The sequence below is a fragment of the Procambarus clarkii genome, chromosome 48, assembly GCF_040958095.1.
Source record: "Procambarus clarkii isolate CNS0578487 chromosome 48, FALCON_Pclarkii_2.0, whole genome shotgun sequence".
Lineage (NCBI taxonomy): Eukaryota > Metazoa > Arthropoda > Malacostraca > Decapoda > Cambaridae > Procambarus > Procambarus clarkii.
Window position 1 is genome coordinate 31,837,868 of NC_091197.1, and position 23,129 is coordinate 31,860,996.

The window sequence follows — 23,129 nt, forward strand, 5'->3', positions numbered from 1 at the left end:
ATAGTGACGGAGGGTGTACGAATAATTTTGTTGACACAGTTTACATTTGGTCAGGTCTACATCAGCAGATAATGAGAAATCCCAGAGATACTTGTAACCGAGTCTAAGCCGAGCAGTAGTAACATCTAGAAGTCTGCTGATTTTATTGGATGATCCATAGATGTGTGGCTCCTCTTACATGATAGTATGATGATAGATGGAATTACTGGTGTCAATTTCACTTTGCCTCAGATCTACAAGATCTTGTTGAAGTTCTCGGTGTATTGCTGCTCTCAGATTGCTCATTGACAATCCAAGGTTACACTCAACGGCTCCTTTAAAGGCAGATTCTTTGGCTAACTTATCAGCTCTATCATGCATTCGGAGGCCAACATGAGATGGAGACCACATGAAATGGACTCTATTACCATCCTTAACAATTTTGTTGTATTTGTGTCTAGCTTCGGACACGAGCATGTTACAGTTATGTCTTAAAGAGTTGAGAGCATTTAATAATAATAATAATAATAATTTTTATTTAGGTAAAGGTACATACATAAAGAGATTTTACAAAGTTTGTTGGCTTTATAGATAGAGCTAGTACATACAATGCCTAAAGCCACTATTACGCAAAGCGTTTCGGGCAGGAAAAAACACTAATGACTAAAGCTTAAAACTAATGGGTAAAAAGAAAAAAATGCGTTGAGTACAAATAAAAATAGAGGTAAAAGAGGGGGGAACATTGTTGAAAAAGCAGCACAAATACAATTACAAATTATTACAGAAAATTACATTCAAACAGCGTTGATTTGAAAAACAAAAAAAACAAAAAACATACATGGGTTGACAATAGAGGGGTAAGGTAGGTTACAGGGAATTTATTAGGTATAGCTTCGTTTTTAACTTAAACTGGTTGAGAGAGGAACAGTCTTTAACATGGTTGGGAAGGTCATTCCACATTCTGGGCCCCTTGATTTGTAGAGCATTTCTGGTTTGATTAAGTCGTACTCTAGGAATATCAAAACTGTATTTATTTCTGGTGTGGTGCTCATGGGTTCTGTTACAACCTTCTATGAAGCTTTTGAGATCAGGATTGGCATTATAGTTTAGCGTTTTATATATGTATAATACACATGAGAGAATGTGCAGTGACTTACTGTCTAACATATTCAGAGATTTGAGTAGGGGTACCGAGTGATGTCTGGGGCCAGAATTGGATATTGTCCTAATAGCAGCTTTGTGTTGAGTAATTAGAGGACGTAAGTGATTTTGGGTAGTAGAGCCCCAAGCTTAAGGATGATAAGGAGTCACTTACAATTAATGTATCAAGTTTGGAGACTTGTACACATTTCAGTGCAAGGATCAAGGCAAATAGTTCAGTCTGAAGGGTAGAGGCCCAGTTGTTTATACGGACTCCCCACTCAAAGTACAAGCCATCGCCCATTGTCAGAACAACAGCAGTCTCCGTGGTGTAGTGGTAAGACACTCGCCTGGCGTTCCGCGAGCGCTATGTCATGGGTTCGTATCCTGGCCGGGGAGGATTTAATGGGCGCAATTCCTTAACTGTAGCCTCTGTTTAACGCAACAGTAAAATGTGTACTTGGATGAAAAAACGATTCTTCGCGGCAGGGGATCGTATTCCAGGGACCATAGGATTAAGGACTTGCCCGAAACGCTACGCGTACTAGTGGCTGTACAAGAATGTAACAACTCTTGTATATATCTCAAAAAAAAAAAAAAAAAAAAAACTGCACTTCCAGCTGCACCCGTGGTGCGGTGTAGGGAACCATCACTGTATATGATTTGAGAGAGAGAATGCTCTGTGGACAGAGCATCAATATGGATTAAGGCGTTGAGTTTTGCCTCAAGACGAAGCTTGGGCTGATCTCTAATTTGCTTCTTGGGTGGAAAGGGAGGGATTAAGACTGGAAAGGGTGTAACCTCCCACGGTGCAGGAAAGTGCCGTTGTTGTTTCTCTTGGTACAAATCAACAAATCTTGGTACAAATCAGCCCTTGACAAAAATGAGTTTCCGATTGGACTCTTCATTGACCTAAGAAAAGCCTTTAATACTGTTAATCACAACAACCTCTTACTTAAACTCCAGCATTATGTAATCCGAGGCCTTGCCCTTGACTACATCCGATCCTATCTTAGTGACAGACACCAATGTGTAACCATCAATGATACAACTTCTTCCACTCTACCAATAACCGTTGGAGTGCCACAGGGCAGTATCTTAGGACCTCTTCTATTTCTTATATATATAAACGATCTGCCTAATGTCTCTAATATTCTCAAACCTATATTGTTTGCTGACGATACTACCCTTATCTATTCAGACCTCAACCCACATACACTAAATAATGTTGTGAATAATGAATTAAAAAAAAGTCCACTTATGGATGTCAACGAACAAACTAACATTAAACATCGAAAAGACTTACTACATCTTATTTGGAAGCAAATCATCAAATGCAATTCAGCTACAGATAGACAACATTAACATCAGTAATAAAAATGATGGCAAGTTTCTTGGCCTATTCCTAGACAAGAGACTCAACTTCAGCACCCACATTCAACACATAACTAAGAAAGTCTCTAAAACAGTTGGTATACTCTCCAAAATCAGATATTATGTTCCTAACTCTGCTGTCCTCTCACTATATTATGCACTAATCTACCCCTATCTTAAATAAAATAAAATAAAATAAAATAAAATAAAATGAAATGTTTATTTAGGTAAGGTACATACATACAATAAATTTTTACAAAGATTGGTTGACTTACATTAAGGACTATCTTACAGGTAACTATCCACAGTCTCTGTACCTAAAGCCTATTAACTCCACTGACGTCAATGAGACAATCCTTTCCCTTAAAACCAAGTCTGGTGCCCTTGAGGAGATACCAACTTTAATTTACAAAAAAGCCTCTAGATCTTTAGCCCCTGCTATTGCTTTGCTCTTCAACAAGTCACTTGAACTCCAAACCTTTCCAGATATTCTAAAAAAAGCGAGAGTAACGCCTGTCCACAAATGTGGTGACCCCACAGATGTTAACAACTACAGACCTATATCAATCCTGCCAAACTTGTCAAAAATTTTTGAAAAACTTATATACAAGCAGCTTTACTCATATCTAGCCAAACTCAATATACTTAGCCCTTGCCAATATGGCTTCAGACCCAAAAAAAGCACTAACGATGCACTTATTAGTATGCTTAACTCGATTCATACAGCTCTTGATAAAAAGGAGTTCCCTGTTGGGTTATTTGTGGACCTGCGTAAAGCTTTTGATACTGTCAACCACCATAACCTTCTTCTTAAATTACATCATTATGGAGTCAGAGGACACTCCCTACAATACCTCGAGTCCTACCTTACTGACAGGCTCCAATATGTTTCTGTGAATAATACAATTTCTCCCACCCTACCCATCAACATTGGTGTTCCTCAGGGCAGCATACTTGGCCCTCTCCTCTTTCTCATCTACATTAATGACCTTCCAAATGCCTCCCAACACCTCAAACCAATTCTATTTGCTGACGACACAACCTTCATTTACTCCAGTCCTGACCCTCTTGCTCTAAATGCCACAGTAAATACTGAGCTAAATAAAGTCCATCTTTGGCTAACTGCCAACAAACTCACCCTTAACATTGACAAAACCTTCTATATTCTGTTTGGCAATAAATCCTCTAGTCTTATAAATCTCAAAATAAACAATACCCAAATTTGTAACAAATTAGATGGCAAATTCCTTGGCATTCTCATTGACCACAAGCTGAATTTCCAGGGACACATTCTAAATATATCAAAAAAAGTTTCAAAAACTGTGGGCATTCTTTCTAAGATCAGATATTATGTACCACGCCCTGCCCTGGTGACTCTCTATTACTCCCTTATCTATCCTTATCTCAACTATGGTATTTGTGCTTGGGGTTCTACTACCCAAAATCACTTACGTCCTCTAATTACCCAACACAAAGCCGCTATTAGAACAATATCCAACTCTGGCCCCAGACATCACTCGATACCCCTACTCAAATCTCTTAATATGTTAGATCTTAAGTCACTGCACATTCTCTCATGTGTATTATACATATATAAAACGCTAAACTATAATGCCAATCCTGATCTTAAAAGCTTCATAGAAGGTTGTAACAGAACCCATGAGCACCACACCAGAAATAAATACAGTTAAATTTTGATATTCCTAGAGTACGTCTTAATCAAACTAGAAATGCTCTGCAAATCAAGGGGCCCAGAATGTGGAATGACCTTCCCAACCATGTTAAAGACTGTACCTCTCTCAACCAGTTTAAGATAAAAACTAAACACTACCTAATAAATTCCCTGTAATCTACCTCACTCCTCTATTGTCAACCCATATCTGTTATTTTCTTTTTTTAATCAACACTGTTTGTCAACCTATTGTATTTGTGCTGCTTTTTCAGTCATGTTCCCCTTTTTTTTTTTTTTTTTTTTTTTTTTTATCTTTATTTGTATTTGTTCTCAACACCTTTTACTCTTTATGCTCAATTAGTATTAAGTTCTAGATATTAATGTTTTTCTTGCCCGAAACGCATTGCTTAATAGTGGCTTTAGGCATTGTATGTACTAGCTCTATCTATATATCAATCCATTAATGTAACATCACTTGTATGTATATACCTTACCTGAATAAACATCTGAATCTGAATCTGACTTATAGGTAGAGCTAGTACATACAATGCCTAAAGCCACTATTACGCAAAGCGTTTCGGGCATGATAAACTTAAATGACAAGCTTAATACTAATTGAGCATAATGAGTAGAATGAAAACATAGATGAAAAAGCAGCACAAATACAATTATGTCGACAAACAGCGCTCTTTAAAGAAAAACAGACATTGGTTGACAATAGAAGGGTAAGGTAGGTTACAGGGAATTTATTAGGTATAGCTTCGTTTTTAACTTAAACTGGTTGAGAGAGGTACAGTCTTTAACATGGTTGGGAAGGTCATTCCACATTCTGGGCCCCTTGAGCATTTCTCAAGGGGCCTAGAGCATTTCTAGTTTGATTAAGTCGTACTCTAGGAATATCAAAACTGTATTTATTTCTGGTGTGGTGCTCATGGGTTCTGTTACAACCTTCTATGAAGCTTTTGAGATCAGGATTGGCATTATAGTTTAGCGTTTTATATATGTATAATACACATGAGAGAATGTGCAGTGACTTACTGTCTAACATATTCAGAGATTTGAGTAGGGGTACCGAGTGATGTCTGGGGCCAGAGTTGGATATTGTCCTAATAGCAGCTTTGTGTTGAGTAATTAGAGGACGTAAGTGATTTTGGGTAGTAGAGCCCCAAGCACGAATACCATAGTTGAGATATGGATAGATAAGGGAGTAATAGAGAGTCACCAGGGCAGGGCGTGGTACATAACATCTGATCTTAGAAAGAATGCCCACAGTTTTTGAAACTTTTTTTGATATATTTAGAATGTGTCCCTGGAAATTCAGCTTGTGGAAAATGAGAATGCCAAGGAATTTGCCATCTAATTTGTTACAAATTTGGGTATTGTTTATTTTGAGATTTATTTGACTAGAGGATTTATTGCCAAACAGAATATAGAAAGTTTTGTCAATGTTAAGGGTGAGTTTGTTGGCAGTTAGCCAAAGATGGACTTTATTTAGCTCAGTATTTACTGTGGCATTTAGAGCAAGGGGGTCAGGACTGGAGTAAATGAAGGTTGTGTCGTCAGCAAATAGAATTGGTTTGAGGTGTTGGGAGGCATTTGGAAGGTCATTAATGTGGATGAGAAAGAGGAGAGGGCCAAGTATGCTGCCCTGAGGAACACCAATGTTGATGGGTAGGGTGGGAGAAATTGTATTATTCACAGAAACATATTGGAGCCTGTCAGTAAGGTAGGATTTGAGGTATTGTAGGGAGTGTCCTCTGACTCCATAATGATGTAATTTAAGAAGAAGGTTTTGGTGGTTGATAGTATCAAAAGCTTTACTCAGGTCCACAAATAACCCAACAGGGAACTCATTTCTATCAAGAGCTGTATGAATCGAGTTAAGCATACTAATAAGTGCATCGTTAGTGCTTTTTTTGGGTCTGAAGCCATATTGGCAAGGGCTAAGTATATTGAGTTTGGCTAGATATGAGTAAAGCTGCTTATAGATTAGTTTTTCAAAAATTTTTGACAAGTTTGGCAGGATTGATATAGGTCTGTAGTTGTTAACATCTGTGAGATCACCACATTTGTGGACAGGCGTTACTCTCGCTTTTTTTTAGAATATCTGGAAAGGTTTGGAGTTCAAGTGACTTGTTGAAGAGCAATGCAATAGCAGGGGCTAAAGATCTGGAGGCTTTTTTGTAAATTAAAGTTGGTATCTCCTCAAGGGCACCAGACTTGGTTTTAAGGGAAAGGATTATCTCATTGACGTCAGTGGAATTAATAGGCTTTAGGTACAGAGACTGTGGATAGTTACCTGTAAGATAGTCCTTAGTGTCAGTACTGGAAGATGGAATATCATTTGCAAGGGATGAACCAATGGAAGAGAAGAACCTATTGAACTCAATATGAGTTCATCAGCATCTTATTCTTTTTACCCATTAGTTTTAAGCTTTAGTCTTTAATGTTTTTCCTGCCCGAAACGCTTTGCGTAATAGTGGCTTTAGGCATTGTATGTACTAGCTCTATCTATAAAGCCAACAAACTTTGTAAAATCTCTTTATGTATGTACCTTACCTAAATAAAATTATTATTATTATTATTATTATTATTATTATTATTATAATAGCAGAATCAGAGGCTGAAAGCTGACCATCGTTATTAGACAGGAGAATCGGTTTGTTATTTAAAGACTTCTTTGATCCCAATATTTGTGAAATTGTGCTCCAAGTTTGTTTAATGTTGCTCTTTATTTGGGTAAATTTATCTTCGTAGTATTTAGTTTTGGCTCGTCTAATTATCTTAGATAGCAATAATGAGTAATTCTTTGAGAATTCTTTGGAGACAATTCCTAACCTATACTTCTTCTCAAGGTCATGTTTTTTATTAATAGATTTAAGTATTCCCTTTGTAAGCCAGGGATTGTTGAGCCTTTTGGTTGTGACTTGTTTTGTAAGCATAGGACAGTGGGTATTATAAAGGCTAAGAGTTTTTTGAAGAAAAGATTGCACTGCTAGGTTGATGTCCCCTATGTTACCTAACTCGGACTCCCAGTTGACATTATCAGCAGCAGTTATAAAATTGTCTATAGCAGTTTCATTGTATAGTCTAAAACGTATCTCTTGACTCAAGAGGTGGTTTGCTAATGTTAGTTAAGAGAAATGTGGGGTAATGGTCTGTAGTGCTATCGGTGATTATACCTGAAGTAAGCGGAGAGGTTATGTTTGTCCAGATGTGATCTAGAGTCGTGGCAGTGCTATCAGTGATTCTAGTAGGTCTAGTGATTAAGGGTATGAGGAAGCAGGAATTCATACAGTTGAGGAAGCTAACGGCAGTAGGGTGTTCTGGCTCGCAGAGGTCAATATTAAAGTCCCCTGCGATAATTAGGTGGTTTTTGTTCAGTCTGTTATCAAAAACCACCTAATTATCGCAGGGGACTTTAATATTGACCTCTGCGAGCCAGAACACCCTACTGCTGTTAGCTTCCTCAACTGTATGAATTCCTGCTTCCTCATACCCTTAATCACTAGACCTACTAGAATCACTGATAGCATGGTATGGTAATTATGGTATCTGTGCATGGGGGTCTACCACTGCAAACCACCTTAAGCCCATCATCACGCAGCAAAAATCTGCTATCAGAATAATAACTAACTCTGCTTTCAGACAACACTCAGCTCCCTTGTTTAAATCCCTAAACTTGCTAAATATTAACTCCCTCCACACATTCTCTTGTGTCAACTACATTTACAAAACCCTGTTCTTAAATGTAAACCATGCTCTGAAACTCTCCCTGGACAGATGAAATAGGATCCATTATCACCACACCAGAAATAAATATCTCTTTGATATCCCCAGGGTCAAGCTTAATCTGTGTAAACACTCTATGCAAATTAAGGGACCTAGTCTATGGAACTCACTCCCTAGTGAATTGAAAAACTGTAAAACTTTTGCCTTATTTAAAAGCAAAACCAAAAAGTACCTAATTTCATCTTCTTAGTTTCCTACACTGAGCTTTAAATTTGCTCTGTACCTAGTGTTACCCAATCTTTTAATTTTTATGTAGTATCAAACAACCTTATCATTGTGTTCATTGCTGTCTTCTTTTATGTGCTAGCCATATGCTGTATTGTGACTACCAATTTTTGTCAACTACCATTCAAGCTGTCATTGCAATCAATCTTAGCTACCTATGTGCTTTAATATACTGTACCTACAATTTTCTCTCATCTTTTTTTCATTCCATGTAACTGTTATCATTTTTTTGTCTATAAATTTTGCAAGTATTTACCTCCTTAAAATTTTCTTAGATTAAGGACCTGCCCGAAACGCTGTGCGTACTAGTGCGTACAAGACTGTAATTACCATATTATGTATCCTCACTTTCCCAATGTACATTCTTCAGATTCAGATTCAGATGTTTATTCAGGTAAGGTATATACATACAAGTGATGTTACATTAATGGATTGATATATAGATAGAGCTAGTACATACAATGCCTAAAGCCACTATTACGCAATGCGTTTCGGGCAAGAAAAACATTAATATCTAGAACTTAATACTAATTGAGCATAAAGAATAAAAAGTGTTGAGAACAAAAACAAATAAAGATAAAAAAAGGGGGAACATGACTGAAAAAGCAGCACAAATACAATAGGTTGATATGTATATCATTGATATGTATTGTATTGATATGATATTGTATTGTATTGATATGATATTGTATTGATATGTATATGTGATCTTGTATATGCATAAATAAATAAAAATAAATAAATAAAATCATGAACCTGATACATTCTGAGTTGAGTTCCTGTTTTTGTTATCCATTTGGAACAATGCTGATCTTCAATAAAGAAATTCTGGAGGGCTTCTGTGCAAGGATTAGGATGAGTTAGCCTAAGCATTTTTATACCAATTTGACAGTTAATTTCAGTAACACGATCAACAACGCTTAGAATGTTAAGTTCCTTTCTCACATTAAGTATCTTTGTGGTACGAGGGCACCCAAGGATTATCCTCAAGGCTTCGTTCTGCAATGACATAAAGATTTATGGTAAAGTAGGACATGAAAATTATATTGAATCCTTACAAAGTGATCTACATGCATGATCTCCACAAATGGTCAGAAGACTGGTAAATGCATTTTAATATCGAGAAGTGGAAAACTTTTCATGATATTTATTTATTTATTTATTTACTTATTTATTTATTTATTTATATACAAGAACGTACATTGGGGGTTAAGAGAGAACATAGTTTAAGTTGGAATTACAATCTTATAAAGCCACTAGCCTGCATAGCGTTTCTGGCAAGTCCTTAAACTGACCTTAGAGCAAATCCTTAAACTAACAAAGTATTAGAGAAATAAGAGTAAAATTGATAAAAAGTGTTTAACAGGTACAATACAGCTTTACTTTACAGGTACATATGATTTTAAATAGGATAATTACAGTAAAATTGTCAAAAAAAATGTTTACAGGTACGATGCAAGAATTTTTGAGACAAAAGCAGATGAGAACAATACACAATAATAACAATACGCAATAATGAACAAGGAATCCTAATGCTCCATGTGGAGCATAACAACCCACGGCTCACCAAATTACCGGCATATTACCTTGCCGCACATTGATGAAGAATAAGACCTTGGAGTCACAATCCACCATTCAGAAGGACACAGCTGCTCTGGATGTAGAAGGACATAGCTGCTTTGGAGAAACTGCAACACCGGGCAACAAAAATCATTCCAAAGCTAAGTCATCTCTAGTATCAGTAACGGTTGAGGGCCACAAGGCCACAGGACTGACATGGGTGATCTTATTGAAACTCTTCAAATACTGAACAAGTTAGAGGATGTTGTTTCAGATAATTTCTTCAAAAGGTCAGATGTAACACAAACGAGGAGCGACTGTTTCAAGCTAAACAAGCCACAATGTAGAACTGGAGATGTCATCCGTCATCCAGGGTGAGGACGTCATCATGTTAATGCCAATCCTGACCTCAAAAGCTTCATTTAAGGTTGTAACAGAACCCATGAGCACCACACCAGAAACAAATACAGTTTTGATATTCCAAAAGTACGACTTAATCAAACTAGAAATGCTCTACAAATCAAGGGACCCAGAATGTGGAATGACCTTCCCAATCATGTTAAAGACTGTCCCTCTCTCAACCAATTTAAGATAAAAACGAAGCACTACCTAATAAATTCGCTGTAACCTACCTTACCCCTCTATTGTCAACCCATGTCTGTTTTCTTAAACAACGCTGTTTGTCGACCTAATTATATTTGTTGTAACATGTCTGACCCCCCCCCCCTTAGAGTTCACACTCAGGGAAGCCTTCTCCAAGAGGTCAGCCCAGATGACCTCCGGATTATCTTGTATGTTGATTAAAAAAATTCCTGGGTTAGTCTTAGTCAGCATAGTTTCAAGTATGTAATATTTCATGATACTCTTGTCAAACATTGCAAATGGAATTAGACTCCAGATTCTTATGTGTAAACATCCATGGATCTCCCCCTTTTGGCCAGGTCAGAGGTCAGTCACACACGTAATTAATAACTCCTCTCTTGAAGAGTGTATGGTGAATGTCAAACAAGCTTAATTGAAATATTTTTAAGTGTTTGTGCACATGTGGCCGACTTCTTACATTCTTGTTGTAGGTAGCAACAGCAGATCTCCCCCCCCTCCCCCCTGTGGGGGTTGTATATAGAGGTCCTGTAGAGACTTAGTGAGGGAGAGTGTGGGACACCAGGATCGAGAGCGGGTCTGTGAAGAACATCTCAGCCAGGGAGAGACAGAGGTCTTAAGGTAATGTGTGTGATCTCTGAGGTTTTGTTCCATGTCCAAATTTCTTAACTTTTTGCCAGTGTTAGAGTAGGATTTATAAGTAGTGATTAGCATAATTTTGTTCTCAATAAACTCATGTTAAATTTCCCGTCGGTGTCAATTGTTGGATCCTCTTAGCCTTTTGGATATAGTGGCTGACAACCGTTTTCATAATTAATGACAGTCATAGAAAGTACTCTCCATGTCAAGCAATGTTTCTTGCCTCGTTGCTTGATAGTCTCAATGGTCAAAGGCAGATGGTGGCAGCGTGTTTAATCCTGTGTAGCATTTCCTTGTTGGCAGTGTACCTTTTAGTTCCGGTGTTACCATCATATGTCAGCTCATAACAGTGTTACCAAGTGCAACCAATGGGGAAGTGTTACTCAGGATAAGTAGTGTTTACATTATTATTTTAGTATCTATTATAGTGGTGTTACATTATAGAGCGGTGTTACATTGTGCTGCTTTTTCAACCATGTTCCCCCCTTTCTTATTTTTATTTTTATTTGTTCTCAACACATTTTATACTTTAAACTCAATTAGTATTAAGTTTTAGTCTTTAATGTTTTTCCTGCCCGAATGGCTTTGCGTAATAGTGGCTTTAGGCATTGTATGTACAAGCTCTATCTATAAACCTAGCAATTTTGTAAAAATCTCTTGTATGTATGTACCTTACCTGAATAAACATTTATTTATTTATTTATTCATTTATTTATTTATTATTAGATGCATCTTCACTCACAGGGTTATAAACCCATGGAACGGCCTACCCGCCCAAGCCGTAAATGCCAAAACTGTTGAACATACTTAATAATAATAATAATAATAATAATAATAATAATAATTTTTATTTAGGTAAGGTACATACATAAAGAGATTTTACAAAGTTTGTTGGCTTTATAGATAGAGCTAGTACATACAATGCCTAAAGCCACTATTACGCAAAGCGTTTCGGGCAGGAAAAACATTAATGACTAAAGCTTAAAACTAATGGGAAAAAGAATAAAATGTGTTGAGAACAAATAAAAATAGAGGTAAAAGAGGGGGGAACATTGTTGAGAAAGCAGCACAAATACCATTACAAATTATTACAGAAAATTACATTCAAACAGCGTTGATTTGAAAAAAAGAAAAAAAAAAACACACATGGGTTGACAACAGAGAGGTAAGGTAGGTTACAGAGAATTTATTAGGTATAGCTTCGTTTTTAACTTAAACTGGTTGAGAGAGGTACAGTCTTTAACATGGTTGGGAAGGTCATTCCACATTCTGGACCCCTTGATTTGTAGAGCATTTCTGGTTTGATTAAGTCGTACTCTAGGAATATCAAAACTGTATTTATTTCTGGTGTGGTGCTCATGGGTTCTGTTACAACCTTCTATGAAGCTTTTGAGATCAGGATTGGCATTATAGTTTAGCGTTTTATATATGTATAATACACATGAGAGAATGTGCAGTGACTTAATGTCTAACATATTCAGAGATTTGAGTAGGGGTACCGAGTGATGTCTGGGGCCAGAATTGGATATTGTCCTAATAGCAGCTTTGTGTTGAGTAATTAGAAGACGTAAGTGATTTTGGGTAGTAGAGCCCCAAGCACAAATACCATAGTTGAGATATGGATAGATAAGGAAGTAATAGAGAGTCACCAGGGCAGGGCGTGGTACATAATATCTGATCTTAGAAAGAATGCCCACAGTTTTTGAAACTTTTTTTGATATGTTTAGAATGTGTCCCTGGAAATTCAGCTTGTGGTCAATGAGAATGCCAAGGAATTTGCCATCTAATTTGTTACAAATTTGGGTATTGTTTATTTTGAGATTTATTTGATTAGAGGATTTATTGCCAAACAGAATATAGAAAGTTTTGTCAATGTTAAGGGTGAGTTTGTTGGCAGTTAGCCACAGATGGACTTTATTTAGCTCAGTATTTACTGTGACATTTAGAGCAAGGGGATCAGGACTGGAGTAAATGAAGGTTGTGTCGTCAGCAAATAGAATTGGTTTCAGGTGTTGGGAGGCATTTGGAAGGTCATTAATGTAGATGAGAAAGAGGAGAGGGCCAAGTATGCTGCCCTGGGGAACACCAATGTTGATGGGTAGGGTGGGAGAAATTGTATTATTCACAGAAACACATTGGAGCCTGTCAGTAAGGTAGGATTTGAGGTATTGTAGGGAGTGTCCTCTGACACCATAATGATGTAATTTAAGAAGAAGGTTTTGGTGGTTGACAGTATCGAAAGCTTTACGCAGGTCCACAAATAACCCAACAGGGAACTCATTTCTATCAAGAGCTGTATGAATCGAGTTAAGCATACTAATAAGTGCATCGTTAGTGCTTTTTTGGGGCCTGAAGCCATATTGGCAAGGGCTAAGTATATTGAGTTTGGCTAGATATGAGTAAAGCTGCTTATAGATTAGTTTTTCAAAAATTTTTGACAAGTTTGGCAGGATTGATATAGGTCTTTAGTTGTTAACATCTGTGAGATCACCACATTTGTGGACAGGCGTTACTCTCGCTTTTTTTAGAATATCTGGAAAGGTTTGGAGTTCAAGTGACTTGTTGAAGAGCAAAGCAATAGCAGGGGCTAAAGATCTGGAGGCTTTTTTGTAGATTAAAGTTGGTATCTCCTCAAGGGCACCAGACTTGGTTTTAAGGGAAAGGATTATCTCATTGACGTCAGTGGAATTAATAGGCTTTAGGTACAGAGACTGTGGATAGTTACCTGTAAGATAGTCCTTAATGTCAGTACTGGAAGATGGAATATCATTAGCAAGGGATGAACCAATGGAAGAGAAGAACCTATTGAACTCAATAGCAGAATCAGAGGCTGAAAGCTGACCATCGTTATTAGACAGGAGAGTCGGTTTGTTATTTAAAGACTTCTTTGATCCCAATATTTGTGAAATTGTGCTCCAAGTTTGTTTAATGTTGCTCTTTATTTGGGTAAATTTATCTTCGTAGTATTTAGTTTTGGCTCGTCTAATTATCTTAGATAGCAATAATGAGTAATTCTTTGAGAATTCTTTGGAGACAATTCCTAACCTATACTTCTTCTCAAGGTCATGTTTTTTATTAATAGATTTAAGTATTCCCTTTGTAAGCCAGGGATTGTTAAGCCTTTTGGTTGTGACTTGTTTTGTAAGCATAGGACAGTGGGTATTATAAAGGCTAAGAGTTTTTTGAAGAAAAGATTGCACTGCTAGGTTGATGTCCTCTATGTTACCTAACTCGGACTCCCAGTTGACATTATCAGCAGCAGTTATAAAATTGTCTATAGCAGTTTCATTGTATAGTCTAAAACGTATCTCTTGACTCAAGAGGTGGTTTGCTAATGTTAGTTAAGAGAAATGTGGGGTAATGGTCTGTAGTGCTATCGGTGATTATACCTGAAGTAAGCGGAGAGGTTATGTTTGTCCAGATGTGATCTAGAGTCGTGGCAGTGCTATCAGTGATTCTAGTAGGTCTAGTGATTAAGGGTATGAGGAAGCAGGAATTCATACAGTTGAGGAAGCTAACAGCAGTTGGGTGTTCTTATGTATACACATTGCTGTGTTAATACACAGTTAACACACAGTTAATTAACACAGTTAATACAAGCTAAGCTTGTTAATACAAAAAAATCTCCAAATATATGTGCCTAAGCCATACAACTTCAACATTGTAATCATTGCTATCATCTTATATCATGGTTGTTGTTGTCGTGTTGATTTAGGGGCGACGACGATCGTGGGATCGGATGCGCCCCGGCTGCCCGATACCAGGAAATAGCGGAGGGATGGGGTCCCTATAGTCTCTTCAGGCCATAGACCCTACAATCTCCTCAGGCCACAAATTTTACAGTCTCTTCAGGCCGCGGACATGACGGATGAAGCGGAAGGTATGGCGAAGGATGTCATGATGGACGTCTTCGTCTCTCGCACCTGCCCCGTCAAGGAGAACGGGAACTGCGAGGCGGGGAATATTCAGCCTACGAACGGAACTCTGTACCCACACACAGAGATCTCACTAACGTGATGCATCAAATGAACAAATCCACAAGGGCCGTGACGAGGAACTCTGTAGTCTGATGCGAGCGCTATGAAATCGAGGGAAGTGAAGTAGAAGGTGCTCCACTGTATCCTCCTGGGTCGGTGTTACGGCCCTCTCGGGTCGCAACTGGGTTCTTTCTCTGATGTCGTTAGAGGAAGGGTATCCGGCCCCAAGCCAGTAGTGGCTTTCAAGGGATGTGATCCACGACGCAAGTAAATTAAAATGGGAAGGGAAATAAAGTCAAAACTTAATATAATATAATAACCGCCACCAATAAATAATATATAAAAGGTTACACAGGGGGAGGGGTATTAACACTATTATTAACAAAGTAGTCTTCTTCTGAAGACCCTGGATCTTCTCGGTGCTCTCGTGGCCTCACGACGAATCCTTCGAAAAGCTGAGTCTACCCCGGCCACAGGCCAGCCAAAACACAGTTTCACTGGGGGCACCGCCGTGGAGGCCGTCAACCACAAGTCCAGCAGACTGCTGGCAGGTTCCGGATCAGCAACGCTGGTCAGGCCACTCCACGAGCGATACTAGGGTAGCGCCCTAGTCAGGAGCCTCGTGTGATACCACAGATCACTCTCCTGTCCACAATACCCCAGTGGTAAAGCGTCTCCACCAGTCAGTCCCGGGTATGACAATCCTCAACTGCCGCTTCACAGGCAGGGTAACACCACAGTGTTCATCCGGGAGGCGACTCACAGCTGCTGCAGCAAAACACTTGGTGTCGAGACGGCTGCCTTGGGTAGACTGACTCAACTTCCCTTACAGCAGTCCCAGGTCGACTCTGTAAGCAGACACGTCATCAGTAACAGGTACACACAAAAGCACCTCACTTACAGGCTCAGACACAAACGCCCGACGTATCCACTCCATAGATGGCGTTGTCGTCTGAGCACCACCTCACCAGAGGTCAGCAGCGGCTGTGTTGTGAGCTGAACAGGACTGGAAACTGGCCCTCGTGGCCAGTACACCTCGTCCTCACCAGGTGTCGTCGTCCATTTGGAGGGGGTTTCGGGAGCTGAGCCACAGATGGCGTGGTCGTCACTGCTCCAGGCTCGGACGCTGGATCCGGGTCCGTAACAGTCGGACACCACTGGCAATATGGGGAATCTACCAGCCGTAGACGATGGAGATGTGTGGCCAGGCAAGTGTGCCCAATCCGGAGACGAGTGATGGCAGTGTCAAGGAGTCGAGAATGATGACGAGTCCATGGACGCGGGGAGGAATCCTCCCGTAGACCCGCCAAAGAGGAGGACCTGAGTGCTGGCTCCATCATTGCCTCCCAACTCGCGAGGCAAGCCGCCCGGAGTTGCGGGAGAATTTCGGAAAGGTCTAGAGGCACATTTGTAGAGTCATGGAGAGCATGCGCCATCCCTGCTGCTGCGTCGGCTACCTCATTGCCTTTAATACCGACATGTGACGGAACCCATTGGAGATAGATGGACCAACCTGGAGTAACAGAGTATGACAGTAGTTCTCCACGGATCTGTGACACAGTATGACGATGGACTCGTGGACGCCGAGATAATATCAGATGTAGGGCTGTGATTGAGTCCACGTAGAAAACCACTGCAGAGGGCCCTGAAACTTGTCGAAGGAGTCGTAAGGCTAGTAAGATTGCAAACAATTCCCCGGCCAGGCACGAATGAGCAGGGGAGAGTTTCCACGTCTGACAGAAAGAAAAAGGAGCAAAGTATGCTGCCGCAGATGTAGATGGTGGCTGATCTTTGCGGGACCCATCCGTGTAAACCTCTAAGTATCCAGAGTATAAGGAGGCTCGTAGGTCTGCAAAAATTAAAGGAGCCAAACCCTCTAACTCTCTCTTCCGACGAGGAGGCTTGGAAAAGTCGACAGAAACTCGAATGATCTCTTCTGCCCATGGAGGCACCGGTGAGATGATCGGGCCAGGGGTGAGTACAGGGACGGGAAGGGAAAACTGAATATGCATCCAAGGCCCGAACGACGAAAGGCAACTGACGGCGTCTGGAGTGTCCAGCCGGCACATTCCACCAGTTAGCCTCGAGCTGGAGGCGAGTAAGTGGATGGGTAGCAGGGAGACGCACTATCCGTTGAAGTTGGCGGCAGTGGGCGAGAAGACGTTGAAAGCTCAGGGGCCATAGCCCCGACTCGGCATGGAGAGAAAGAACTGGCGAGGAGGGCATAGCTCCTAACGCTGAGCGAAGGGCACCATTTTGAATGGGATCCAGCCTTGACAAGACAGATGCTGCTGCTGAGCCATAGACTTCACTCGCATACATGATCTTGCTACGAATGAAGGCCTTGTAGAGAGCTAGGAGCGACTCCCGTGAAGCCCCCCAAGCCGCACCAGAGACCCGTTTCATGATGTTCACGCGACGAAGGCATGAGGCCCGAAGGTAGTCGACATGATGCCTCCACGTCAGCCGAGTGCTATCTAGAACGACCCCCAGCTACCTGTGTTCGGTAGCGATCGGGAGACGACAGCCCCCGAGGGTCACCACTGGCTGGTCTGGTAAGCGGGTCCAGGTGAAGCTCATGACGCAACTTTTCACAGGGTTAATGGAGAGCCCCTTCCCCAGCACAATTGCTGAGAACACAGTCACGGCATTTTGCAGGGAGCCTTGTGCCTCTAGGAGTGTCACCATCCGCCACGAGGGTTACATCATCGGCATAGGCTAAAACCTGGACCCCCCGGAATACAGGGAGATCAGACAGAATAGAGAATAGTAGTGGGCTCAGAATCGCTCCCTGAGGGACACCACGCGAGACAGGGCGGGACGTAGAGACGACTCCACCAACCGCCACTTTGAATGAGCGGCCCTGTAGATAGTTTTGGAACCACCTTAACGCCGGACCCGAGAAACCTAGTCGAGCCAGACTCTGAAGGACAGCAGAATGAGAAGCAGAGTCAAATGCACTCTTGACATCGAAGAATGCTGCAAGGAGCACTCTTCTCCGGCGATAAGTGTCCATTATTCGATGTTCCAAGGAGAGGAGGCAGTCCATCGTGCTTCTTCCCGGCCGAAATCCACTGATTTCCACCCCCCATTGTAGCCGGGTGTGAACAAGACGTTCCATCAGTTTCCCGAGACATGGAAGCAAACTTATGGGCCGATATGAAGTCGAGACAGACGGATCCTTCCCTGACTTGGCCAATGGTAGAAGAATGAATGGCGTGTTTCCACGGGGCAGGGAAGACACCAGAGGACCAGCAGGCGTTGTAGAAGTAAAGGAGGTGGGACTGAAAGTTCTTGGGTGCCCTCCGAACAAATTCATATGGGACGTTGTCTATCCCTGGCATAGTGCCCGACCTAGAGAGTGACAGAGCGTCCTTCAGCTCAACAGATGTAAATGGGCGATCCAGGTCCTGAGCTAGTCCTATACCCTGTCGGGAGCCCCAACCTATGGAACTCACAGAGAGGAGCGGGGAACGGTAAACATCTTCAAAGTGGTCAGCCAAGAGTTCGGCTATTTGTACTTCCCCCTAGGCCCCCATTACCACTGGGGTCTCTGAGTGGGATGGTAGGCCGGGAGTACCTACCTGTCATCTTACGAACAAAGGCCCAGGCTCCCGCAGAGAAGGAGTCGAATCGGAGAGAGGCACAGTAATCAGCCCAGGCCTTGCGTTTGGCAAGGAGGACTGTTTGTCTACACCTGGCGTCCGCCCTGCGGAAGGTCTGCCGCTGCAGTGGAGTAGGGTGGCGCCGCCACGAATTCCACGCACGTCGCCGGTCCAGTACTGCCTGCCGACATTCAGGAGTCCACCACGGTGCCCCACAGCGGGAAGGATTGGTTGTCTGGCCACTAGTCCTCCTGAAGTGACGAGAGCCTACACTGAAGAGGGACTCGGAGAGAGCATCTGCTGACCCATGGAGATCTGCAGTAACTGGGGGAAGGGTCAACCAGTCATCCACCTCATAGCCATGCCACCCCTCTTCCGAGAAGATCCATTTGGATCTACGGGAGGTCAGAGCAGGACGAACAGTGCCCCCGAAAGAGATGACGATGGGCAGGTGATCACTACCCAGGTACGGCCCGGTCCATATCTGCGCCATCGTGAAGGGGCCTCTTCCAATGCAAAGATCGAGTGTTGAAGTATGGCCATTTAGCGGGTCTATCCGAGTTCCCAAAACTGGCGGCGTCAGTAAGGAGAGGTCTGGGGAGTCAAGGAGAAACTGAAATAGGGCTCGGCCAGCCATGTTGTGGTGGCGACCCGATAGCATGGGTTGCCATGATGAGTGCCGAGCGTTAAAGTCACCCATGACGAGGCAGGTGTCTGTGATCTGACCAAAATAGTGTTCTAGTTCCTTCTTCGTTACCGGTAGACAGGGGTTATACAGAACTCCAAAGGTGCCCCACCCATGGGAGAGGGCGACCTTCACTGCCATGAATTATAAATGTCCACCCGGGAAGGAGTGAATCCGGAGCAAGGAGCTGGGAACTGAGTCCCTGACCAAGAGGGCAAGTCCCCCTCCACCCCGTACTGGCCGATCTTGCCTATAGACAGAATACCCCGGCACTGTGAAGGAAAGATCGTCTGTAAGCCAAGTCTCACAGAGTCCCACGATCAACGGTGGTGCGCTGGCGATAAAATAGCGTAGAAATTGCGTCTTCTTAAAAAGGGAGCGGGCATTCCAAAACACCACAGTATTCTCAGGATGGGGCGCCATTATCCCTGAAATACAACAGCTAACTTTTTGACCACCACAAACGTCTCCAAAGGGGGAACCACTAAAAAAGGCCATAAAACCCTCATACAAAGTAAGTAAAATGTGTGGTATCAATGACTTCCAGTCAAGAGGATGTTGATCTATGCTTCTCTCTGCCTGACGGAAGCAGTGGTCGGCTCGCGAACTCTCTTGACGGCGTCTGCGACTGGTGGGAGCCTCACTCTGGGCCTCAGGAGGCCTGGTCGACGACCGGGCCGCGGGGACGCTAAGCCCCGGAAGCACCTCAAGGTAACCTCAAGGTAACCTCATGTTCCCCCGGTGTCACAATCCCTTGGGAAAGTGCCTGGGGGACCAGAGGATCATCAGGGCTGTCTGTTGGAGCAGTACCTCCTGATCGATGGGTGTGTCGACGACGCCGGTGTTGGCTTCTTTGAGGAAAGGCAGGAGGGTGACGAGTGCTAGGCTCCGGCCGAGACTGAGCGTCCATGTCTGTATCCGTGGATGAGTTTCCGTCAATGTCAAGGCTACCCAGGAGGGAAAATCGATTAGCAACCTGGGCGTATGTGGCATGTGACTGGGACAGGCAAGAGCGTCTGCTAGTTCCTACTTGTGAAGAGGCCCGACCAGGGGGAACCTGGAGGCGAGAAGAAGCGATAGGCTGATTGAGGGTGCGCAACTTCTGGAACAGCTCATGTCGAGGTGTCCCCGCTGTTTTATGATCGATGTCCAACTGGAGGGCCTCAAGATATACAGGGCAACTCTTAGACGTAACCTTATGATGGCCATGGCATAAAAAGCAGCGAGGTGCAGCAGAGCACCCACCGTTATCTCTGTCTGAATGGCCTGTTTTGCCGCAGTTTGCACAACGTGCTGTATTACGGCAGGTCAGGCGACTGTGGCCCAATAGATGACAAGCGTAACATCGTAAAACAGGGAAATTGTAGGGCTGAACCTGATACGAGGTCCTGTGTAGTGCTACTCGGTCAGGGAGGTGCCCATCGAACTTTACACGGACCATGGATGTCGGCCCTGCTGCTCCGCGAATCCTGGTAACTTCCAATAATCTCGCTGATGCACCCCCTAATACCTGCAGAGCGGCCTGGATGTCATCCACATCTACACTCTGGTCAATTGGGCCAATCTTCCCATACCGGGCCCGAGACTCCTCCTCCTGCGACAATACCTGTCGGCACCTGACAGGCCAGTCCCCCAACTTAATAATGTCGGATACACAGATGTGTGATAGAGCCTCCTTTCTAATATGTAGCTTCAGTGCTGCACCCCTACCCAGGGTACGTATGGTCTCAGGCAGGCAATGTGGCCACAATACGGAAGCCTCGATTGCTGCACCTAATTAAGGTACGAGGATTTGCAAAGACGCACTGACCTGATTCTGACTGGATTAGGACTACCACAAACGAGGAACGGGGTACCACAAGACTAAGGTCTTCTGAAGGGGAAGACATCCTCTTAGCGTCTCGCTCTGGGGCAGCATCAGCCGACTCATTTTCCAGCAGACGTTTTCCTCTCTGGGACTTGCTGTCAACATCCATGGCGCCCCCCGCTCGGGGAGGCGTCCATTAGGGAGGCTCCGGCCTCCCCCGGTCCTGTGAGCCCCTGGGTAGCTGCAGTGAGCCCACACTGGCCCAAAGAAGCCAGCTGAATTCAAAGATGAGTTCCAGGTAAGGTGTGGAAAGAAAGTCCAGCCAGGAGCGTTCAATCCGCGCGCCAAGATCAAACTCAGCAGTCTTATATCATGGTTGTCATACTGAACGCATATTTTAAAGGATTATACCTAGAAATAATCCTCAAATTATGCTACAATGTACCTGTTGAATAACCTCAAATTTTATTATAATTTATATACTAATCTTTGTCAAACATTTATCAATTTCGCTACAAATTGCCGAAACGCTATATGCGTGCTAGTGGTTTTACAAGAATATAAAATCTTCATTCCTATGTACTCTCTTAACCCCCAATATGCCTTCTTATATGAAAATAAATAAATAAATAAATAAATAAATAAATAAATAAATAAGACAGCACCCAGTGGGAGACGATGACGTCATGTAAACAAACGTGGCAGCGCGGGCCGTGGCAAAGCTCCCGTGGCCCTCCCTCACTCTGGTCACTGGCACGGTGGGTTAGTGTGGCCCCTCCCTCACCCTGGTCACTGTCACCGTGGGTTAGTGTGGTCCTCCCTCACCCTGGTTACTGTCACGGTGGGTTAGTGTGGTCCTCCCTCACCCTGGTCACTGGCACGGTGGGTTAGTGTGGTCCTCCCTCACCCTGGTCACTGTCACGGTGGGTTAGTGTGGTCCTCCCTCACCCTGGTCACTGTCACGGTGGGTTAGTGTGGTCCTCCGTCACCCTGGTCACTGGCACGGTGGGTTAGTGTGGCCCTCCCTTACGCTGGTCACTGTCACGGTGGGTTAGTTTGGCCCTCCCTCACCCTGGTCACTGGCACGGTGGGTTAGTGTGGCCCTCCCTTACGCTGGTCACTGTCACGGTGGGTAAGTGTGGCCCTCCCTCACCCTGGTCACTGGCACGGTGGGTTAGTGTGGCCCTCCCTCACTCTCGTCACTGGCACGGTGGGTTAGTGTGGCCCTCCCTCACCCTGGTCACTCTTAGTGTGGCCCTCCCTCACCTTGGTCACTGTCACTGGGTTAGTGTGGCCCTCCCTCACCCTGGTCACTGGCATGATAGGTTAGTGTGGCCCTCCCTCACTCTGGTCACTAGCACAGTGGTTTAGTGTGGCCCTTCCTCACCCTGGTCACTTAGTGTGGCCCTCCCTCATCCTAGTCACTGTTAGTGTGGTCCTCCCTTACCCTGGTCACTGTCACAGTGGGTTAGTGTGGCCCTCCCTCACCCTGGTCGCTGTCAATGTGAGTTAGTGTGGCCCTCCCTCACCCTGGTCACTGTTAGTGTGGTCCTTCCTCACCCTGGTCACTGTCATGGTGGGTTAGTGTGGCCCTCCCTCACCCTGGTCACTGTTAGTGTGGCCCTCCCTCACCCTGGTTTCTGTTAGTGTGGCCTTCCCTCACCCTGGTCACTGTTAGTGTGGCCCTCCCTCACCCTGGTCACTGGCACAGTGGGTTAGTGTGGCCCTCCCTCATCTTGGACACTATCACCGTGAGTTAGTGTGGCCCTCCCTCACCCTGGACACTGTCATGGTGAGTTAGTGTGGCCCTCCCTCACCCTGGACACTGTCATGGTGAGTTAGTGTGGCCCTCCCTCACCCTGGTCACTGTCACGTTGAGTTAGTGTGGCCCTCCCTCACCCTGGACACTGTCATGGTGAGTTAGTGTGGCCCTCCCTCACCCTGGTCACTGGCACGGTGGGTTAGTGTGGCCCTCCCTCACTCTCGTCACTGGCAGGGTGGGTTAGTGTGGCCCTCCCTCACCCTGGTCACTCTTAGTGTGGCCCTCCCTCACCTTGGTCACTGTCACTGGGAT

At 43.5% G+C, this 23,129-nt stretch overlaps 1 protein-coding gene across 1 annotated transcript in view; it reads left to right on the forward strand.

Annotated features, from left to right (window-relative positions):
• Nucleotides 1-21,342: 21,342 nt before the first annotated feature.
• Nucleotides 21,343-23,129, forward strand: part of LOC123764816 (GDP-D-glucose phosphorylase 1) — a 111,709-nt gene continuing 109,922 nt past the window's right edge. The window contains exons 1-2 of the mRNA XM_069302835.1: nucleotides 21,343-21,353; nucleotides 21,761-21,896. Coding sequence (XP_069158936.1) covers nucleotides 21,343-21,353; nucleotides 21,761-21,896 — 147 coding nt within the window. The remainder of the gene's footprint in view (nucleotides 21,354-21,760; nucleotides 21,897-23,129) is intronic.